Consider the following 21,559-nt stretch of genomic DNA (forward strand, 5'->3'; position numbering starts at 1 on the left):
AAATGTGCTTATTTTATAGTAAATAGGTTTAGTTGTGTCGATGTACAGCTGTGCTTATTTTATAGTAAATAGGTCTAGTTGTGTCGATGTACAGCTGTGCTTATTTAATAATAAATATGTCTAGTTGTGTCGATGTACAACTGTGCTTATTTTATAGTAAATAGGTCTAGCTGTGTCGATGTACAGCTGTGCTTATTTAATAATAAATATGTCTAGTTGTGTCGATGTACAACTGTGCTTATTTTATAGTATATATGTCTAGTTGTGTAGATGTACAACTGTGCTTATTTTATAGTAAGTAGATCTAGTTGTGTCGATGTACAACTGTGCTTATTTTATAGTATATATGTCTAGTTGTGTAGATGTACAACTGTGCTTATTTTATAGTAAGTAGATCTAGTTGTGTCGATGTACAACTGTGCTTATTTTATAGTATATATGTCTAGTTGTGTAGATGTACAACTGTGCTTATTTTATAGTAAGTAGATCTAGTTGTGTCGATGTACAACTGTGCTTATTTTATAGTATATATGTCTAGTTGTGTAGATGTACAACTGTGCTTATTTTATAGTAAGTAGATCTAGTTGTGTCGATGTACAACTGTGCTTATTTTATAGTAAATAGGTCTAGCTGTGTCGATGTACAGCTGTGCTTATATTATAGTAAGTAGGTCTAGCTGTGTCGATGTGCAACTGTGCTTATTTTATAGTAAAAAGGTCTAGTTGTGTCGATGTACAGCTGTGCTTATTTAATAATAAATATGTCTAGTTGTGTCGATGTACAACTGTGCTAATTATATATTTAGTAGGTCTAGTTGTGTCAATGTAAAGCTGTGCTTATTTTATAGTAAGTAGGTTTAGTTGTGTCGATGTACAACTGTACTTATTTTATAGTACATAGGTATGGTTGTGTCGATGAACAGCTGTGCTTATTTTATAATAAATATGTCTAGTTGTGTCGATGTACAACTGTGCTTATTATATAGTAAGTAGGTCTATTTGTGTCGATATACAGCTGTGCTTATTGTATATTAAATATGTCTAGTTGTGTCGATGTACAACTCTTCTTATTATATAGTAATTAGGTATAGTTGTGTCGATGTACAGCTGTGCTTATTTTATAGTAAATAGGTCTAGTTGTGTCGATGTACAGCTGTGCTTATTAAATAGTAAGTAGGTCTATTTGTGTCGATGTACAACTGTGCTTATTTTATAGTATATATGTCTAATTGTGTAGATGTCCAACTGTGCTTATTTTATAGTAAGTAGGTCTAGTTGTGTCGATGTACAACTGTGCTTATTATATAATAAATAGATCTAGTTGTGTCGATGTACAACTCTGCTTATTTTATAGTAAAAAGGTCTAGTTGTGTCGATGTACAGCTGTGCTTATTTAAAAGTAAATAGGTCTAGTTGTGTCGATGTACAACTGTGCTTATTTAATAATAAATATGTCTAGTTGTGTCGATGTACAATTGTGCCTATTTTATAGTAAAAAGGTCTAGTTGTTTCGATGTACAACTGTGCTAATTATATATTTAGTAGTAGTAAAAAGGTCTAGTTGTGTCTTTGTGCAGCTGTGCTTATTTAATAGTAAGTAGGTCTAGTTGTGTTAATGTAAAACTGTGCTTATTTTATGGTAAATAGGTCTAGTTGTTTCGATGTACAACTGTGCTAATTATATATTTAGTAGTAGTAAAAAGGTCTAGTTATGTCGATGTACAGCTGTTCTTTTTTAATAGTAAACAGGTCTAGTTGTGTCGATATACAGCTGTGCTTATTTCATCGATGTACAACTGTGCTAATTATATATTTAGTAGGTCTAGTTGAGTCAATGTAAAACTGTGCTTCTTTTATAGGAAATAGGTCTAGTTGTGACGATGTACAGCTGTGCTTATTAAATAGTAAGAAGGTCTAGTTGTGTCAACGTAAAACTGTGCTTATTTTATGGTAAATAGGTCTAGTTGAGTCGATGTACAACTGTGCTAATTATATACTTAGTAGGTCTAGTTGTGTCTTTGTGCAGCTGTGCTTATTTAATAGTAAATCGGTCTAGTTGTGTCGATATACAGCTGTGCTTATTTCATCGATGTACAACTGTGCTAATTATATATTTAGTAGGTCTAGTTGTGCCAATGTAAAACTGTGCTTATCTTATAGTAAGTAGGTTTAGTTGAGTCGATGTACAACTGTGCTAATTATATACTTAGTAGGTCTAGTTGTGGCAATGTAAAACTGTGCTGATTTTATAGTAAATAGGGCTAGTTGTGTCGATGTACAGCTATGCTTATGATATAGTAAAAAATAGGTCTAGTTGTGACGATGTACAGCTGTGCTTATTAAATAAGTTGTGTCAATGTAAAACAGTGCTTATTTTATAGTATATATGATAGTAAATAGGTTTAGTTGTGTCGATGTACATCTGTGGTTATTATATAATAAATAAGTCTAGTTGTGTCGATGCACAACTGTGCTTATTTTATGGTAAATAGGTCTAGTTGTTTCGATGTACAACTGTGCTAATTATATATTTAGTAGTAGTAAAAAGGTCTAGTTATGTCGATGTACAGCTGTACTTATTTAAAAGTAAATAGGTCTAGTTAGGTCTAGTTGTGTCGTTGTACAGCTGTGCTTATTAAATAAGTTGTGTCAATGTAAAACAGTGCTTATTTTATAGTAGGTAGGTTTAGTTGTGTCGATGTACAATTGTGCCTATTTTATAGTAAAAAGGTTTAGTTGTGTCGATGTACATAGCTGTGTCGATGTACAGCTATGCTTATGATATAGTAAAAAGGTCAAGTTGTGTCGATGTACATCTCTGCTTATTTTATAGTAATAGGTCTAGTTGTGTCGCTGTACAACTGTGCTTACTTTATAGTAAGTAGGTCTAGCTGTGTCGATGTGCAACTGTGCTTATTTTATGGTAAATAGGTCTAGTTGGGTCGATGTAAAGCTGTGCTTATTTTATTGTAAGTAGGTCTATTTGTGTTGATGTACAGCTGTGCTTATTTCATCGATGTACAACTGTGCTAATTATATATTTAGTAGTAGTAAAAAGGTCTAGTTATGTCGATGTACAGCTGTGCTTATTAAATAAGTTGTGTCAATGTAAAACTGTGCTCATTTTATAGTAAGTAGGTTTAGTTGAGTCGATGTACAACTGTGCTAATTATATATTTAGGAGGTCTAGTTGTGTCGAGGCACAACTGTTCTTATTTTATAGTAAAAAAAAAGGTCTAGTTGTGTCGTTGTACAGCTGTGCTTATTATATAGTAAGTAGGTCTAGTTGTCGATGTACAACTCTGCTTATTTAATAATAAATATTTTATAGTAAATAGTTCTATTTTTGTCGATGTTCAACTGTGCTTATTATATAGTAAGTAGGTCTATTTGTGTTGATGTACAGCTGTGCTTATTAAATAGTAAGAAGGTCTAGTTGTGTCGTTGTACAGCTGTGCTTATTTCATAGTAAGTAGGCCTAGTTGTGTCAATGTAAAACTGCGCTTATTTTATAGTAAAAAGGTCTACTAGTTGTGTCGATGTATAACTGTGCTTATTTAATAGTAAATCGGTCTAGTTGTGTCGATATACAACTGTGCTTATTTCATAGTAAATAGGTCTAGATGTGTCGATGTACAACTCTTCTTATTATATAGTAATTAGGTATAGTTGTGTCGATGTACGACTGTGCTTATTTAATAGTAAGTAGGTCTATTTGTGTCGATGTACAACTGTGGTTATTTTATAGTAAATATGTCTAATTGTGTCGATGTACAGCCGTGCTTACTTTATAGTGTCGATGAACAGCTGTGTTTATTTTATAATAAATAGGTCTATTTGTGTAGATATAGGTCTAGTTGTGTCGTTGTACAGCTGTGCTTATTAAATAAGTTGTGTCAATGTAAACCTGTGCTTATTTTATAGCAAATAGGTCTAGTTGTGTTGATGTACAACTCTGCTTATTATATAGTAAATAGGGCTAGTTGTGTCGATGTACGACTGTGCTTATTTAATAGTAAGTAGGTCTAGTTGTCGATGTACAACTCTGCTTATTATATAGTAAAAAGGTCCAGTTGTGTCGATGTACATCTCTGCTTATTTTATAGTAATAGGTCTAGTTGTGTTGATGTACAACTCTGCTTATGATATAGTAAAAAGTCTAGTTGTGTCGATGGACAGCTGTGCTTATTTAATAGTAAGTAGGTCTATTTGTGTTGATGTACAGCTGTGCTTATTTCATCGATGTACAACTGTGCTAATTATATATTTAGTAGTAGTAAAAAGGTCTAGTTGTTTCGATGTACAACTGTGCTAATTATATATTTAGTAGGTCTAGTTGTGGCAATGTAAAGCGGTGCTGAAGTTATAGTAATTAGGTCTAGTTGTGTCAACGTAAAACTGTGCTTATTTTTATAGTAAGTAGGTCTATTTGTGTCGATATACAGCTGTGCTTATTTCATCGATGTACAACTGTGCTAATTATATATTTAGTAGTAGTAAAAAGGTCTAGTTATGTCGATGTACAACTGTACTTATTTTATAGTACATAGGTAAAAGGTCTAGTTGTGTCTTTGTGCAGCTGTGCTTATTTAATAGTAAGAAGGTCTAGTTGTGTCGTTGTGTAGATGTACAACTGTGCTTCTTTTATAGTAAATAGGTCCAGTTGTGTCGATGTAAAACTCTGCTTATGATATAGTAAAAAGTCTAGTTGTGTCGATGGACAGCTGTGCTTATTTAATAGTAAATCGGTCTAGTTGTGTCGATATACAGCTGTGCTTATTTCATCGATGTACAACTGTGCTAATTATATATTTAGTAGGTCTAGTTGTGCCAATATAAAACTGTGCTAATTTTATAGTAAATAGGGCTAGTTGTGTCGATGTATAACTGTGCTTATTTAATAGTAAATCGGTCTAGTTGTGTCGATATACAGCTGTGCTTATTGTATATTAAATATGTCTAGTTGTGTCTGTCGATGTACAACTGTGCTAATTATATATTTAGTAGTAGTAAAAAGGTCTAGTTATGTCGATGTACAGCTGTTCTTTTTTAATAGTAAACAGGTCTAGTTGTGTCGATATACAGCTGTGCTTATTGAATATTAAATATTTCTAGTTGTGTTGATGTACACCTGTGCTTATTTTATAGTATAGATGTACAGCTGTGCTTGTGATATAGTAAAAAGGTCTAGTTGTGTCGATGTACAACTGTGCTTATTTTATAGTAAAAAGGTCTAGTTGTGTCGATGTGCAGCTGTGCTTATGATATAGTAAAAAGGTCTAGTTGTGTCGATGTACAACTGTACTTATTTTATAGTACATAGGTATGATTGTGTCGATGAACATCTGTGCTTATTTTATAGTAAACAGGTCTAGTTGTGTCAATGTAAAAATGTGCTTATTTTATAGTAAACAGGTCTAGTTGTGTCGATTTACAACTGTGCTTATTTTATAGTAAGTAGGTCTAGTTGTGTAGATGTCCAACTGTGCTTATTATATAGTAAAAAGGTCTAGTTGTGTCGATGTACAGCTGTGCTTTTTTAATAGTAAATAGGTCTAGTTGTGTCGATGGACAGCTGTGCTTTTTTAATAGTAAATAGGTCTAGTTGTGTCGATGGACAGCTGTGCTTATTTAATAATAAATATGTCTAGTTGTGTCGATGTACAACTGTGCTAATTATATATTTAGTAGGTCTAGTTGTGTCAATGTAAAACTGTGCTTATTTTATAGTAAATAGGTCTAGTTGTGTCGATGTACAACTGTGCTTATTTTATAGTAAGTAGGTCCAGTTGTGTCGATGTAAAACTGTGCTTATTTTATAGTAAATAGGTCTAGCTGTGTCGATGTACAGCTGTGCTTATTTCATAATAAATAGGTCTAGTTGTGTCGATGTACAACTGTGCTTATTATATAGTAAGTAGGTCTATTTGTGTCGATGTACAGCTGACCTTATTTTATAGTAAATAGATCTAGTTGTGTCGATGTACAACTCTGCTTATGATATAGTAAAAAGGTCAAGTTGTGTCGATGTACAGCTGTGCTTATTTAATAATAAATATGTCTAGTTGTGTCGATGTACAACTGTGCTTATTTAATAGTAAATAGGTCTAGTTGTGTCGATGTACAGCCGTGCTTACTTTATAGTAAGTAGGTCTAGCTGTGTCGATGTACAGCTGTGCTTATTTCATAATAAATAGGTCTAGTTGTGTCGATTTACAACTGTGCTTATTATATAGTAAGTAGGTCTATTTGTGTCGATATACAGCTGTGCTTATTGTATATTAAATATGTCTAGTTGTGTCGATGTACAACTCTTCTTATTATATAGTAATTAGGTATAGTTGTGTCGATGCACAGCTGTGCTTATTTTATAGTAAATAGGTCTAGTTGTGTCGATGTACAGCTGTGCTTATTAAATAGTAAGTAGGTCTAGTTGTGTCGATGTACAGCTGACCTTATTTTATAGTAAATAGATCTAGTTGTGTCGATGTACAACTCTTCTTATGATATAGTAAAAAGGTCAAGTTGTGTCGATGTACAGCTGTGCTTATTTAATAGTAAATAGGTCTAGTTGTGTCGATGTACAGCCGTGCTTACTTTATAGTAAGTAGGTCTAGCTGTGTCGATGTACAGCTGTGCTTATTTCATAATAAATAGGTCTAGTTGTGTCGATGTACACCTGTGCTTATTATATAGTAAGTAGGTCTATTTGTGTCGATATACAGCTGTGCTTATTGTATATTAAATATGTCTAGTTGTGTCGATGTACAACTCTTCTTATTATATAGTAATTAGGTATAGTTGTGTCGATGTACAGCTGTGCTTATTTTATAGTAAGGAGGTCTAGTTGTGTCGATGTACAGCTGTGCTTATAGTATATTAAATAGGTCTAGTTGTGGCGATGTACAACTGTGTTTATTTAATAGTAAATAGGTCTAGCTGTGTCGATGTACAGCTGTGCTTATTGTATATTAAATAGGTCTAGTTGTGTCGATGTACAGCTGTGCTTATTTTATAGTAAGGAGGTCTAGTTGTGTCGATGTACAGCTGTGCTTATTTCATAGTAAGTAGCTCTAGTTGTGTCGATGTACAGCTGTGCTTATTTTATAGTAAGTAGGTCTAGTTGTGTCGATGTACAGCTGACCTTATTTTATAGTAAATAGATCTAGTTGTGTCGATGTACAACTCTGCTTATTTTATAGTAAAAAGGTCTAGTTGTGTCGATGTACAGCTGTGCTTATTTAATAGTAAATAGGTCTAGCTGTGTCGATGTACAGCTGTGCTTATTTCATAATAAATAGGTCTAGTTGTGTCGATTTACAACTGTGCTTATTATATAGTAAGTAGGTCTATTTGTGTCGATATACAGCTGTGCTTATTGTATATTAAATATGTCTAGTTGTGTCGATGTACAACTCTTCTTATTATATAGTAATTAGGTATAGTTGTGTCGATGTACAGCTGTGCTTATTTTATAGTAAGTAGGTCTAGTTGTGTCGATGTACAGCTGTGCTCATTTCATAGTAAGTAGGTCTAGTTGTGTCGATGTACAGCTGTGCTTATAGTATATTAAATAGGTCTAGTTGTGTCGATGTACAACTGTGTTTATTTAATAGTAAATAGGTCTAGCTGTGTCGATGTACAGCTGTGCTTATTTCATAGTAAGTAGGTCTAGTTGTGTCGATGTACAACTGTGTTTATTTCATAGTAAGTAGGCCTAGTTGTGTCGATGTACAGCTGTGCTTATAGTATATTAAATAGGTCTAGTTGTGTCGATGTACAGCTGTGTTTATTTCATAGTAAGTAGGCCTAGTTGTGTCGATGTACAGCTGTGCTTATTTCATAGTAAGTAGGTCTAGTTGTGTCGATGTACAGCTGTGCTTATTTTATAGTATATATGTCTAGTTGTGTAGATGTACAACTGTGCTAATTATATATTTAGTAGGTCTAGTTGTGTCAATGTAAAACGGTGCTTATTTTATAGTAAATAGGTCTAGTTGTGTCGATGTACAACTGTGCTTACTTTGTAGTAAGTAGGTCTAGTTGTGTCGATGTACAACTGTGCTTACTTTGTAGTAAGTAGGTCTAGTTGTGTCGATATACAACTGTGCTTTTATTATATAGTAAATAGGTCTAGTTGTGTCGATGTACAACTGTGCTTACTTTGTAGTAAGTAGGTCTAGTTGTGTCGATATACAACTGTGCTTATTTTACAGTAAGTAGGTCTAGTTGTGTCGATGTACAACTGTGCTTATTTTGTAGTAAGTAGGTCTAGTTGTGTCGATATACAACTGTGCTTATTTTATAGTAAGTAGGTCTAGTTGTGTCGATGTACAACTGTGCTTATTTTGTAGTAAGTAGGTCTAGTTGTGTCGATATACAACTGTGCTTTTATTATATAGTAAATAGGTCTAGTTGTGTCGATGTACAGCCGTGCTTACTTTATAGTAAGTAGGTCTAGCTGTGTCGATGTACAACTGAGCTTATTATATAGTAAGTAGGTCTAGTTGTGTCGATGGTCAAATGTGCTTATTAAATAGTATGTAGGTCTATTTGTGTCGATGTACAGCTGTGCTTATTTTATAGTATATATGTCTAGTTGTGTAGATGTCCAACTGTGCTTATTTTATAATAAATAGGTCTAGCTGTGTCGATGTACAACTGTGCTTATTTTATAGAAAAAAGGTCTAGCTGTGTCGATGTACAACTGTGCTTATTTTATAGTAAATAGGTCTAATTGTGTCGATGAACAACTGTGCTTATTTTATAGTAAATGGGTCTAGTTTTGTCGATGTACAACTGTGCTTATTTAATAGTAAGTAGGTCTAGTTGTGTCGCTGTACAACTGTGCTTACTTTATAGTAAGTAGGTCTAGCTGTGTCGATGTACAGCTGTGCTTATTTCATAGTACATAGGAATGGTTGTGTCGATGAACAGCTGTGCCTATTTTATAGTAAGTATGTCTAGCTGTGTCGATGTACAGCTGTGCTTATTTCATAGTACATAGGTATGGTTGTGTCGATGAACAGCTGTGCCTATTTTATAGTAAGTAGGTCTAGCTGTGTCGATGTACAGCTGTGCTTATTTCATAGTACATAGGTATGGTTGTGTCGATGAACAGCTGTGCTTATTATATAATAAGTAGGTCTAGTTGTGTCGATGTACAACTGTGCTTTTTTTATAGTAAATAGGCCTAGTTGTGTCGATGTACAGCTGTGCTTATTTTATAGTAAATAGGTCTAGTTGTGTCGATGTACAGCCGTGCTTACTTTATAGTAAGTAGGTCTAGCTGTGTCGATGTACAGCTGTGCTTATTGTATATTAAATAGGGCTAGTTGTGTCGATGTACAACTGTGCTTATTATATAATAAATAGGTCTAGTTGTGTCGATGTACAGCTGTGCTTATTTTATAGTAAGTAGGCCTAGTTGTGTCGATGTACAGCTGTGCTTATTGTATATTAAATAGGTCTAGTTGTGTCGATGTACAACTGTGCTTATTTTATAGTAAATAGGTCTAGTTGTGTCGATGTACAGCCGTGCTTACTTTATAGTAAGTAGGTCTAGCTGTGTCGATGTACAACTGTGCTTATTTTATAGTAAGTAGGCCTAGTTGTGTCGATGTACAACTGTGCTTATTTTATAGTAAATAGGTCTAGTTGTGTCGATGTACAACCGTGCTTACTTTATAGTAAGTAGGTCTAGCTGTGTCGATGTACAGCTGTGCTTATTGTATATTAAATAGGTCTAGTTGTGTCGATGTACAACTGTGCTTATTATATAATAAATAGGTCTATTTGTGTAGATATACAACTGTGCTTATTTTATAGTAAGTAGGTCTAGTTGTGTCGATGTACAACTCTGCTTACGATATAGTAAAAAGGTCTAGTTGTGTCGATGTAAAGCTGTGCTTATTTAATAATAAATATGTCTAGTTGTGTCGATGTACAACTGTGCTAATTATATATTTAGTAGGTCTAGTTGTGTCAATGTAAAACTGTGCTTATTTTATAGTAAGTAGGTTTAGTTGTGTCGATGTACAGCTGTACTTATTTTATAGTACATAGGTATGGTTGTGTCGATGAACAGCTGCGCTTATTTTGTAATAAATATGTCTAGCTGTGTCGATGTACAACTGAGCTTATTATATAGCAAGTAGGTCTAGTTGTGTCGATGTTCAAATGTGCTTATTAAATAGTAAGTAGGTCTAGTTGTGTCGATGTTCAAATGTGCTTATTTTATAGTAAGTAAGTCTAGTTGTGTCGATGTACAACTGTGCTTATTATATAATAAATAAGTCTAGTTGTGTCGATGTAAAACTCTGCTTATGATATAGTAAAAAGGTCTAGTTGTGTCGATGTACAGCTGTGCTTATTTAATAATAAATATGTCTAGTTGTGTCGATGTACAACTGTGCTAATTATATATTTAGTAGGTCTAGTTGTGTCAATGTAAAGCTGTGCTTATTTTATAGTAAGTAGGTTTAGTTGTGTCGATGTACAACTGTACTTATTTTATAGTACATAGGTATGGTTGTGTCGATGAACAGCTGTGCTTATTTTATAATAAATATGTCTAGTTGTGTCAATGTACAATTTTTGTTTATTATATAGTAAGTAGGTCTAGTTGTGTCGATGTACAACTGTGCTTATTATATAATAAATAGGTCTAGTTGTGTCGATCTACAACTGTGCTTATTATATAGTAAATAGGTCTAGTTGTGTCGATGTAAAACTGTGCTTATTTTATAGTAAGACAGCTGTGCTTATTTCATAGTACATAGGTCTAGTTGTGTCGATGAACAGCTGTGCTTATTTTATAATAAATATGTCTAGTTGTGTCGATGTACAGCTGTGATTATTTAATAATAAATATGTCTAGTTGTGTCGATGTACAGCTGTGCTTATTGAATATTAAATATGTCTAGTTGTATTGATGTACAACTGTGCTTATTATATAATAAAAAGGTCTAGTTGTGTCGATGTACAGCTGTGCTTATTTTATAATAAATATGTCTAGTTGTGTCGATGTACAGCTGTGCTTATTTTATAATAAATATGACTAGTTGTGTCGATGTACAACTGTGCTAATTATATATCTAGTAGGTCTAGTTGTGTCAATGTAAAAATGTGCTTATTTTATAGTAAATATGTCTAATTGTGTCGATGTCCAGCTGACCTTATTTTATAGTAAGTAGGTTTAGTTGTGTCTATGTACAACTGTACTTATTTTATAGTACATATGTATGGTTGTGTCGATGAACAGCTGTGCCTATTTTATAGTAAGTAGGTCTAGCTGTGTCGATGTACAGCTGTGCTTATTTCATAGTACATAGGTCTAGTTGTGTCGATGAACAGCTGTGCTTATTTTATAATAAATATGACTAGTTGTGTCGATGTACAACTGTGCTTATTATATAGTAAGTAGGTCTATTTGTGTCGATGTACAGCTGTGCTTATTTTATAATAAATATGACTAGTTGTGTCGATGTACAACTGTGCTAATTATATATCTAGTAGGTCTAGTTGTGTCAATGTAAAACTGTGCTTATTTTATAGTAAGTAGGCCTATTTGTGTCGATGTACAGCTGTGCTTATTGAATATTAAATATGTCTAGTTGTATTGATGTACAACTGTGCTTATTATATAATAAAAAGGTCTAGTTGTGTCGATGTACAACTGTGCTTATTTTATAGTAAGTAGGGCTATTTGTGTCGATGTACAGCTGTGCTTATTGAATATTAAATATGTCTAGTTGTGTTGATGTACAACTGTGCTTATTATATAATAAATAGGTCTAGTTGTGTCGATGTACAACTGTGCTTATTATATAGTAAATAGGTCTAGTTGTGCCGATGTACAACTGTGCTTATTTTATAGTAAATAGGTCCAGTTGTGTCGATGTACAGCTGAACTTATTTTATAGTAAATAGGTCTAGTTGTGTCGATGTACAACTGTGCTTATTTTATAGTATACATGTCTAGTTGTGTCGATGTACAACTGTGCTTATTTTATAGTATACATGTCTAGTTGTGTCGATGTACAACTGTGCTTATTTTATAGTAAATAGGTCCAGTTGTGTCGGTGTACAGCTGAACTTATTTTATAGTAAATAGGTCTAGTTGTGTCGATGTACAGCTGTGTTTATTTCATAGTATGTAGGTTTAGTTGTGTCGATGTACAACTGTGCTTATTTTATAGTAAATAGGTCTAATTGTGTCGATGTACAACGGTGCTTATTTTATAGTATATATGTCTAGTTGTGTAGATGTACAACTGTGCTTATTTCATAGTAAGTAGGTCTTGTTGTGTCGATGTACGGCTGACCTTATTTTATAGTAAATGGGTCTAGTTTTGTCGATGTACAACTGTACTTATTTTATAGTACATAGGTATAGTTGTGTCGATTTACAGCTATACTTATTTTATAATAAACATTTCTAGTTGTGCCGATGTACAACTGTGCTAATTATATATTTAGGAGGTCTAGTTGTGTCGATGTACAACTGTGCTTATTTTATAGTAAATAGGTCTAGTTGTGTCGATGTACAACCGTGCTTATTTTATAGTAAATAGGTCTAGTTGTGCCGATGTACAACTGTGCTAATTATATATTTAGGAGGTCTAGTTGTGTCGATGTACAGCTGTGCTTATTTTATAGTAAGTAGGTTTAGTTGTGTCGATGTAAAACTGTACTTATTTTATAGTACATAGGTATAGTTGTGTCGATGTACAGCTATACTTATTTTATAATAAACATTTCTAGTTGTGCCGATGTACAACTGTGCTAATTATATAGTAATTAGGTCTAGTTGTGTCGATGTACAACTGTGCTTATTTTATAGTAAATAGGTTTAGTTGTGTCGATGTACAACTGTGCTTATTTTATAGTAAATAGGTTTAGTTTTGTCGATGTAAAACTGTGCTTATTTTATAGTAAATAGGTTTAGTTGTGTCGATGTACAACTGTACTTATTTTATAGTACATAGGTATAGTTGTGTCGATGTACAGCTATGCTTATTTTATAATAAACATGTCTAGTTGTGCCGATGTACAACTGTGCTAATTATATAGTAACTAGGTCTAGTTAGGGGTTAGGGGAGTTATCATGTTGAGTTTTACCGTTTACGTTAACGAAAGAGAGAGTCGGTTGGTTAATGAAGGTTGGAGTGAGAGAGGTTAGGGAAACGATCGTGTTAAGTTTTACCGTTTACGTTAACGAAAGAGAGAGCCGGTTGGTTAATGAAGGTTGGAGTGAGAGAGGTTAGGGAGTTATCATGTTAAGTTTTACCGTGTATGTTAACGAAAGAGAGAGTCGGTTGGTTAATGAAGGTTTGAGTAAGAGAGGTTAGGGGAGTTATCATGTTAAGTTTAACCGTTTAACGTTAACGAAAGTGAGAGTCGGTTGGTTAATGAAGGTTGGAGTGAGAGAGATTATGGGATTGATCATGTTAAGTTTTACCGTTTACGTTAACGAAAGAGAGAGTCGGTTGGTTAATGAAGGTTGGAGTGAGAGGGATTTAGGGGAGTAATCATGTTAAGTTTTACCGTTTACGTAAACGAAAGAGAGCGTCGGTTGTTTAATGAAGGTTGGAGTGAGAGAGGTTAGGGAAATTATCGTGTTAAGTTTTACCGTTTACGTTAACGAAAAAGATAGTCGGTTGGTTAATGAAGGTTGGAGTGAGAGAGGTTAGGGGAGTTATCATGTCAAGTTTTACCGTGTATGTTAACGAAAGAGAGAGTCGGTTGGTTAATGAAGGTTGGAGTGAGAGGGATTTAGGGGAGTAATCATGTTAAGTTTTACCGTTTACGTAAACGAAAGAGAGCGTCGGTTGTTTAATGAAGGTTGGAGTGAGAGAGGTTAGGGAAATTATCGTGTTAAGTTTTACCGTTTACGTTAACGAAAGAGAGAGTCGGTCGGTTAATGAAGGTTGGAGTGAGAGAGGTTAGGGGAGTTATCATGTTAAGTTTTACCGTTTAACGTTAACGAAAGTGAGAGTCGGTTGGTTAATGAAGGTTGGAGTGAGAGAGGTTAGGGAAAGTATCGTGTAAAGTTTTACCGTTTACGTAAACGAAAGAGAGAGTCGGCTGGTTAATGAAGGTTGGAGTGAGAGAGGTTAGGGGAGTGATCATGTCAAGTTTACCGTTTATGTTAAAGAAAGAGAGAGTCGGTTGGTTAATGAGGGTTGGAGTGAGAGAGGTTAGGGAAATTATCGTGTTAAGTTTTACCGTTTACGTTAACGAAAAAGAGAGTCGGTTGGGTAATGAAGGTTGGAGTGAGAGAGGTTAGGGGAGTTATCATGTCAAGTTTACCGTTTATGTTAACGAAAGAGAGAGTCGGTTGGTTAATGAAGGTAGGAGTGAGAGAGGTTAGGGAAAGTATCGTGTAAAGTTTTACCGTTTACGTAAACGAAAGAGAGAGTCGGCTGGTTAATGAAGGTTGGAGTGAGAGAGGTCAGGGGAGTTATCATGTTATGTTTTACTGTTTACGTTAACGAAAGAGAGAGTAGGTTGGTTAATGAAGGTTGGAGTGAGAGAGGTTAGGAAGTTAACATGTTAAGTTTTACCGTTTAACGTTAACGAAAGAGAGAGTCGGCTGGTTTGGAGTGAGAGAGGTCAGGGGAGTTATCATGTTAAGTTTTACCGTTTACGTTAACGAAAGAGAGAGTCGGTTGGTTAATGAAGGTTGGAGTAAGAGAGGTTAGGGGAGTTATCATGTTCAGTTTTACCGTTTACGTTAACGAAAGAGAGAGTCGGTTTGTTAATGAAGGTGAAGGGTAGGTAAATCATTGCAAATTTAGGTAGGTCATCTTAGGATTCATAAGTGTAGCGTGGTTGTGCTGTGGTTTATTTTCTCTTTGCAATAAGACCAGATACTCAGGTTAGGGTGCAGCTTAGCTGTCCAATAACCTGACGTCTCTATTTTCTTCAACAAAAACTAAGTCAGCAATTTAAGGTAGCATATTCCCCTTAAATGTTCAGGCGTGTTTTGTTACTTGTCTTGTCAAAGCATAAACATGTTTGAAGTAGAAACGAGACGATAACTATATCTCAACCAAGTCTGAAAATGAAAAAATGAAATAATCCCAGATAGCACTAATAAATTGGCCTGTACATTCTAAGGTTTATTTTCACTGAAGGGCGGTAAACACGTGATATCAATAGTTTAAACATGGGTATGTTTATCCTTTTAATGATGAACACGCGATATCTTCAATCCATCTCAAGGTTGTTTGTCTGATTTACCAGGATGGCTGACAGAAATCGTGAATTGCGTCGTGACCAGGGAAATCAATTATGAATGGAATTAAAATCTTGTTTATGGGGGAGAGTTTGACTTTTCCGCACTTTAAGCTTGTTTGAATATTAAAATGATAATATGATTTTCACTTGAGTCAGGGAAAAGATGAGGTTGGAATCTAGACTGCAATGAATACTTTAATGGAACACATGTTAAGGCTTCGGTAAAACGCAATAACTAAGAAAACTTAAAACGTTATGATTTTGACGTGTGTTATTAAGATGTAAAGGCAGAGATGGAAACGCTGTGTAGTTACACAGTGTAATCTATGGAAGAAATGAAGTCCATTGCGTATCAGTACACTGTGAATTACTAACAGGGGGGACCCAGGAATTAAATTTGGGTGTTGACCAAATTTTAAACACAGAAAAAGACTCCAAAAAACTAATAAATTAGAATTGCCATGTCGGTTGTACATGTATACTACTTTCTGGCACCAAACACTATATAGAACTTCATTATTTCTGAGATTGTGACAATTATAATTGTGCTGCCGAGCAGAGCGAGGCGAATTTTCTTCTGAATATGTAATACTAAACTTGTTCAAGCACTGCCAAGCGTAGAAAGCTAGAATTTATCGGACATTATTTCCATTTTCAAACAGATCGAATAAGGCATAGAATAGTTTTCTGAGTTTGCGGTATTATTCCAGTATTTTTATTTTATGACGGCCGAGCGGAGCGAGTGTTAACAAATTCTCTGAAACAATAATAATAATAATTATAATAATAATAATATACAACATTTGATATAGCGCCCTATCTAGCTAACATAAGCCACTCTAAAGCGCTTTACAGTACATAGATATACAATTTATACAATTAGGAATATACAGTTTTGAGGAATTTGCAGGAGCTGCCTTATCAGTCGCTAACTACTAGTCCTATGCCACCTTCCTAATATCTCCCTATGTGTGTATGCCTGCATGTGTGCTGGAGATGTATTGTGTTCTGTTTGTAGTGGGACCGTGCTTCCAACGGCATCTTTTTATAGTGCCACCTCACTTGAATGCTACATCATAGATACCGCAACATCCTCCCCAGACCATTTTATACTCCGCCTGGGTTGTTGGAGTTGTGAGGGCAGGAGAAAAACACTTTCTCTGATATTCCATGCGTGCGACGCAATGGTAAAAATGTTGGTTTTTGGTTAAAATTTTGATGTTTGTGTCATACCTATCATGTGCATGTAGTTTAGGCGAGCATTTTGGCAATTAAATATTAATTTATTTTGTCATAAATATGAATTATGATTTGACTGTTTGTCTTTTATTGTGAATTTGTATGCATGCATATGTACAAGGGCAACACCTGTTAAAAAGGATATATATATACATGCCAGGCTTTTATGCTAACATTGGTTATTATTCACCTGATAACGTGATGCTAAGGTGGATGCTTTATTGTCTTTGAAATTTTTGAAATTTACATTTTTAACAGGTATAATAAATCACTCCTGGTGATCATGTGTACATGAGACCACAGGTGAAATACAGGTTTATCTATCCTGAAATGGACTTTACCTTTGAAATAACAATTAACATATATACCTAATTCCAACAGATGGTTTTATCCTCTCTCAACGGACGGGGTGATCCCCACACCGTGACATTAGAATAATATGATTAGGTAGACAGTCCGTTGACCCTTCACAACTGACCTGACTGGAGGGTGTCGTCTCACGTAACATACATTTGGTATTTTCCTATATACAGGTAAGGTGGGTGTATGCTAGGTGAGGTTTGGTGTCAGTCAGAGAACAATAGGATTTAATTACAGGTAAACCATAGTCTGTACTATAAAGTGTCTTACCATGTGAATATGATTGATTTTTGGTGTAAAATTTCATTTATTTATAAAATTGTTTCCACTTCATCTATTATAGCCTTCATCAAAATAATAGGGAATATCAGATGAAATGTCATAACTTTACATAGTATTACAATACAATACAATACAATTTATTTATGTAAGTTTCACATATCGATATACATTGAAACTACAGCAGATTTTACAAAACAAAATACATGTATTTCAAAATTTAAATCGATCAGTTATTAACATCCAGCCAAATCACACCTTAAAATAAGTTAAATCACTAGCACTGTACATCAATCTAATTAAAATCAGATCTCTCATTACATGACGTAGTGTAATGAGAGATCTGATTTTAATTAGATTGACTGTTCATAATTATATAAAGTTAAAACATAGGCGCCTGCGATACATATGATATAAAGCAGCGTCTAATGTCGATCCGGTAAAGGTGTAACTGGACGAGAATACCGACCGGTTTCGACTTTAAACTTAAATTTATTTACACGACATTCCCAACTTCTCCGTTTTCCTTTTGACCACTAATGTATTTTATAGACTAGTATACCGTGAGCGGTTCCATTAATCCTTAACCAGGGCATACAGACCTCCACATTCTGTTCCACGTCACAGGAACTCCAACCAAGATCGCCACTTGTGGCGACATTGGTCGCATTTCTTCCGGCATCGAAGAAGTAGCGGCACACTTTATTATTATTTCTCTGGTCAAGGTTGTAACATCCTTATACCATTGTTAAATAAAGTGGTCATGCAAGCTTGTTTTCAATTAATGTTTCAAAAATATGTAAGTTCAGCCAGAGTTACTAGTATTTTATTAATATAATGTAATCATTTAAAATGACAACGAAGGGTTATTTCACGTTAACTGTACACCATATTGTACACATTACTCGATTATTTATGCAGTATAATGGTAAACACATATTCAAAGTAGTTTCATTAATATTAATGCCGGGGCAACTAGGGCAACACCCCTGGGTCCGCTACTGACTTATGTATAAAAAGGAAACGGCTATGTATAAGTTTTCACGAGAGTAAAGTTTTAAAGCGATGTGTATGTCAGCAAGTTTCACTTAAATGTCATATTTTCAAGTCATGCGTTCTGGAGAGGTAAGGTTCTCGGACACCGCTGTCGATTGACAGCCGTCTTTGCCCGCTGAATAATGGTATATTAACGTTTCGCAACTTAAAATGAACAGATGTTATAGTGACTGTTTCTACAAAAATATTTTCTTTAAATTCACATGTCACATATCAAAGCACGAAATACTTCTTTTTTAGAAAACAATATCTTCATCACTTGATTTAATACATGGATGTGGTATTCTAGACCTAATTTCGTCAGGTCACGGCCTAAGCTGTTAATAATTTGTACCACACTTTAACCAGTACGGAAAAGGGGAGACAACCTCCGTCTGATTTTTGAACCAACTTCATTCGAGTTATTTCCCTTCAGCCAATTTCTCGGAAAACTCTGCAGAATTAATGACGTGACATCTGCTGTTTTACAGGTGCCGTAGTCCTTTAATACAGAGGAGGAACTCGTCACCTGATCCATACTGACCTTCATAAAGGTAAGTCTTAAACTTGATTGGAAAATATGCTCAACATTTAGCTGTATTACGTTTACAATACAAACAGTTTCACATACATTGAAGTAAACTGTCTTTCCGTAATGACCAGTAGTACATTTATAGCAAATTTCGGTTTTAATCATCATCCATGGTGAAGTCATTTCACAGCCGGTGCTAATGACATTTTCACACCAAAATACTTAAGTAGTTTAAACTGTCACTATGTATTTGAAACTGTTTAAATAAATCATTTCTGAAACGAAAACCAAACCTTGTGAGACTTAAACGAGGAAAAGAAGAGATGAAATGAGCACAATGTAATCACCAACAACAAAACAACAACGGGACTAGACCGAACACCTGCTGACTTCAGATTTATCCTTCTAACCAACTGAGCTACCGGGAAAACAGAAGTGTCACAGTTTTAATACAAACGAAAGTTAATGGGAGATTACTGTATATATACGAACACTCACAGTGCAATTGGATCCTTAAAATTAACCTGTGTTTAATTATATTGCCCATTGTGCAGATTGCAGTTAGTTGAACACAATTCCATTCTTTTGTTAACCACATTTTGTGATAAGTCTGTTGTTCTGAACATTTTCATTTTGTCCGGTTTAATTCTGATCAAATGGCACACTGCACTTTTTTTTAAGAAAATGTATTCATTTTACTTAAAACGCATTCTGTTGTCAAAATCTTAAATCGAAATGTATTGAAATGCATTGGTTTTCGGAGTCTCAATTTGTTTTATGTTATTTTAAGCTAAGTTTCTGTCTGTTAACTATTGTTGTAGGTGTTCAGTTCCAGTTGTCAGGATGATGGAGTACGAACGTTACATCACCATTGTCTTCCTATCCGCCTTCGCCTTGGTGGGAACTGTGGGTAACATTCTAGTACTGTACGGCTTTACTAGGTGTCGCCAGAAGTTCACGTCTTCCCTTTTCATCCTCACCCTAGCTGGCATTGATCTAATCACGTGTGTCATTACCATACCGTCAAACATTGCGATGGAAGTTCTAAACTTCAATGTTCCATACGACATTATATGTAAGCTCTATCACTTCCTCGTGTCTACGACAATTCCGTTCTCGGCGTTCATCATGGTGGCCATTGCGGTCGACAGGTATTTCTGCATCTGCAAGCCTTTCGCTAAGGTGATGACTCACTACCGTGTCGGGATTATCGTGGCCAGCCTGTGTATAACGTCCATCTGTCTAGGAATGTTATCCTGTCTTAACTATGGTATCTACAAGAACCCCGATAATCTGTACGAAAACTTGATAGACCGGAACATGTCCAACATCGGTCTGAACCAGGCAATGGAAGCTCAACTGATGGAGCTTCTCAAGGAGCTCAGTACGCATGACAAAAACGACCTGCTCACGGAACCAATCAACACGTTCAAGTGTCAGGAGTCCGCCATGTTGCTAGGAGATGAATTCTTTTCGATTTTCCAAAAGATATATTCGTCGTTTTACGGTTTATCGTGTGTATTTGTAATTGTAATTTACTCCGTTATCTACAGGTTCATCCTGAAGCGAAGACAACGGCGCCTGCGCATGGAGTCGTTTCCGTGTTGCACCTTCCGGGTGCCACATAATGGCGACAGTGAGAATACAGAGGTGATGTACCTCAGCCAGGACGCCTCGGTCGTCGTGGAGGAACGCGACAAAAACCACAACGCTGAATCTCAACGACAGCTGGTCCGCAGTGAAAGTAGCGAAAGAAAAAAGGACAAGTTTAGTCTGGGTCACGAAAAACAGGAACGAATCCGGAGGAACAATATCAAGACGGCCATTATGCTGTCTCTGGTGGCTTTTGTGTTTATTGTGGCCTTCCTGCCGGCCTGGCTGATGAAGCTGAGACTTGTGGGTATGAACGTAGTGGTATTCAACATGTATTTCATCTACAATGTCATTAACCCGTTCATCTACGCTTTCATGAATCCAGACTTTCAGAACCAATTAAAAGAGGTATTCCTCAATCTCTGTCGGTAAAACAGGCTTAGTCGTGCTTTATAGTTTCATATTTTTGTCAGAACGAGAAAAATCTTACAAATGTGCTGATTTCATCGCCGCTGTGTTAAAATGAACTCTTGCACATACTGTTGATTATCTGCTACACAATTCTGTACTCGTCTCGGTTGTTAGTTTTGTTTATGGACGTGCTTTACCATTAACAAACACTTGTAAAGGATGCGACAGAGTGTGAACATGTACACTAGATCTTTTGTAAATTCATGTAAGACAATTGTGATCATAAATCGTGTTAATAGGATTGAATTGTATAAACATATTTATATTATAGCGTGGTTACGCAACGAAAATTTAACATAACGTAATATTTATCAATGTTTAGTATAAATATACACATGTATAGTTAATTTGTAAAAGAACAACTTAAATGTTTGATTGGCGTCTCGATATTAGCTAAGCTTTGCGTAACAATGTACCCTGACCCCTTTATATAAACGCACTATACACAGAAATCGATCCTCGAGAACAACTCACATCCCCATCCATTGTCTGCAAACTGGTCAAATGGTTAAATGGCAATGTCGACAGATGAAATAATACCTGGCCAGAACACAAGAGTCGCTACTTCATCCCCGAATGATAATGTCAAAATTATTAATGTCAAAGGTTACACCAACCTTGTTGGTATCAATACTGATAGCAAATTCATTGTGAACTCAATAAGTATATACTGTCAAATACAATAATAAGCGTATTAACCCCTATGGCTAGCTGTGTATATCTATATTATAACCTCTATAGTAAGCTGTGTATATCTATAGTATAACCCCTATAGTAAGCTGTGTATATCTATATCATAACCCCTATA

The 21,559-nt window shown here is 35.0% G+C and overlaps 1 protein-coding gene across 1 annotated transcript in view; it reads left to right on the top strand.

The window, feature by feature from the left end:
* LOC110459794 (orexin receptor type 2-like) overlaps positions 1 to 21,559 on the top strand; it is a 171,634-nt gene extending 150,075 nt beyond the window's left edge. The window contains exons 4-5 of the mRNA XM_021512242.1: positions 18,647 to 18,709; positions 19,509 to 21,559. Coding sequence (XP_021367917.1) covers positions 19,531 to 20,712 — 1,182 coding nt within the window. The 5' untranslated portion in view covers positions 18,647 to 18,709; positions 19,509 to 19,530 and the 3' untranslated portion in view covers positions 20,713 to 21,559. The remainder of the gene's footprint in view (positions 1 to 18,646; positions 18,710 to 19,508) is intronic.

Source organism: Mizuhopecten yessoensis, unplaced genomic scaffold (assembly GCF_002113885.1).
Source record: "Mizuhopecten yessoensis strain PY_sf001 unplaced genomic scaffold, ASM211388v2 scaffold10225, whole genome shotgun sequence".
Classification (NCBI taxonomy): Eukaryota; Metazoa; Mollusca; class Bivalvia; order Pectinida; family Pectinidae; genus Mizuhopecten; species Mizuhopecten yessoensis.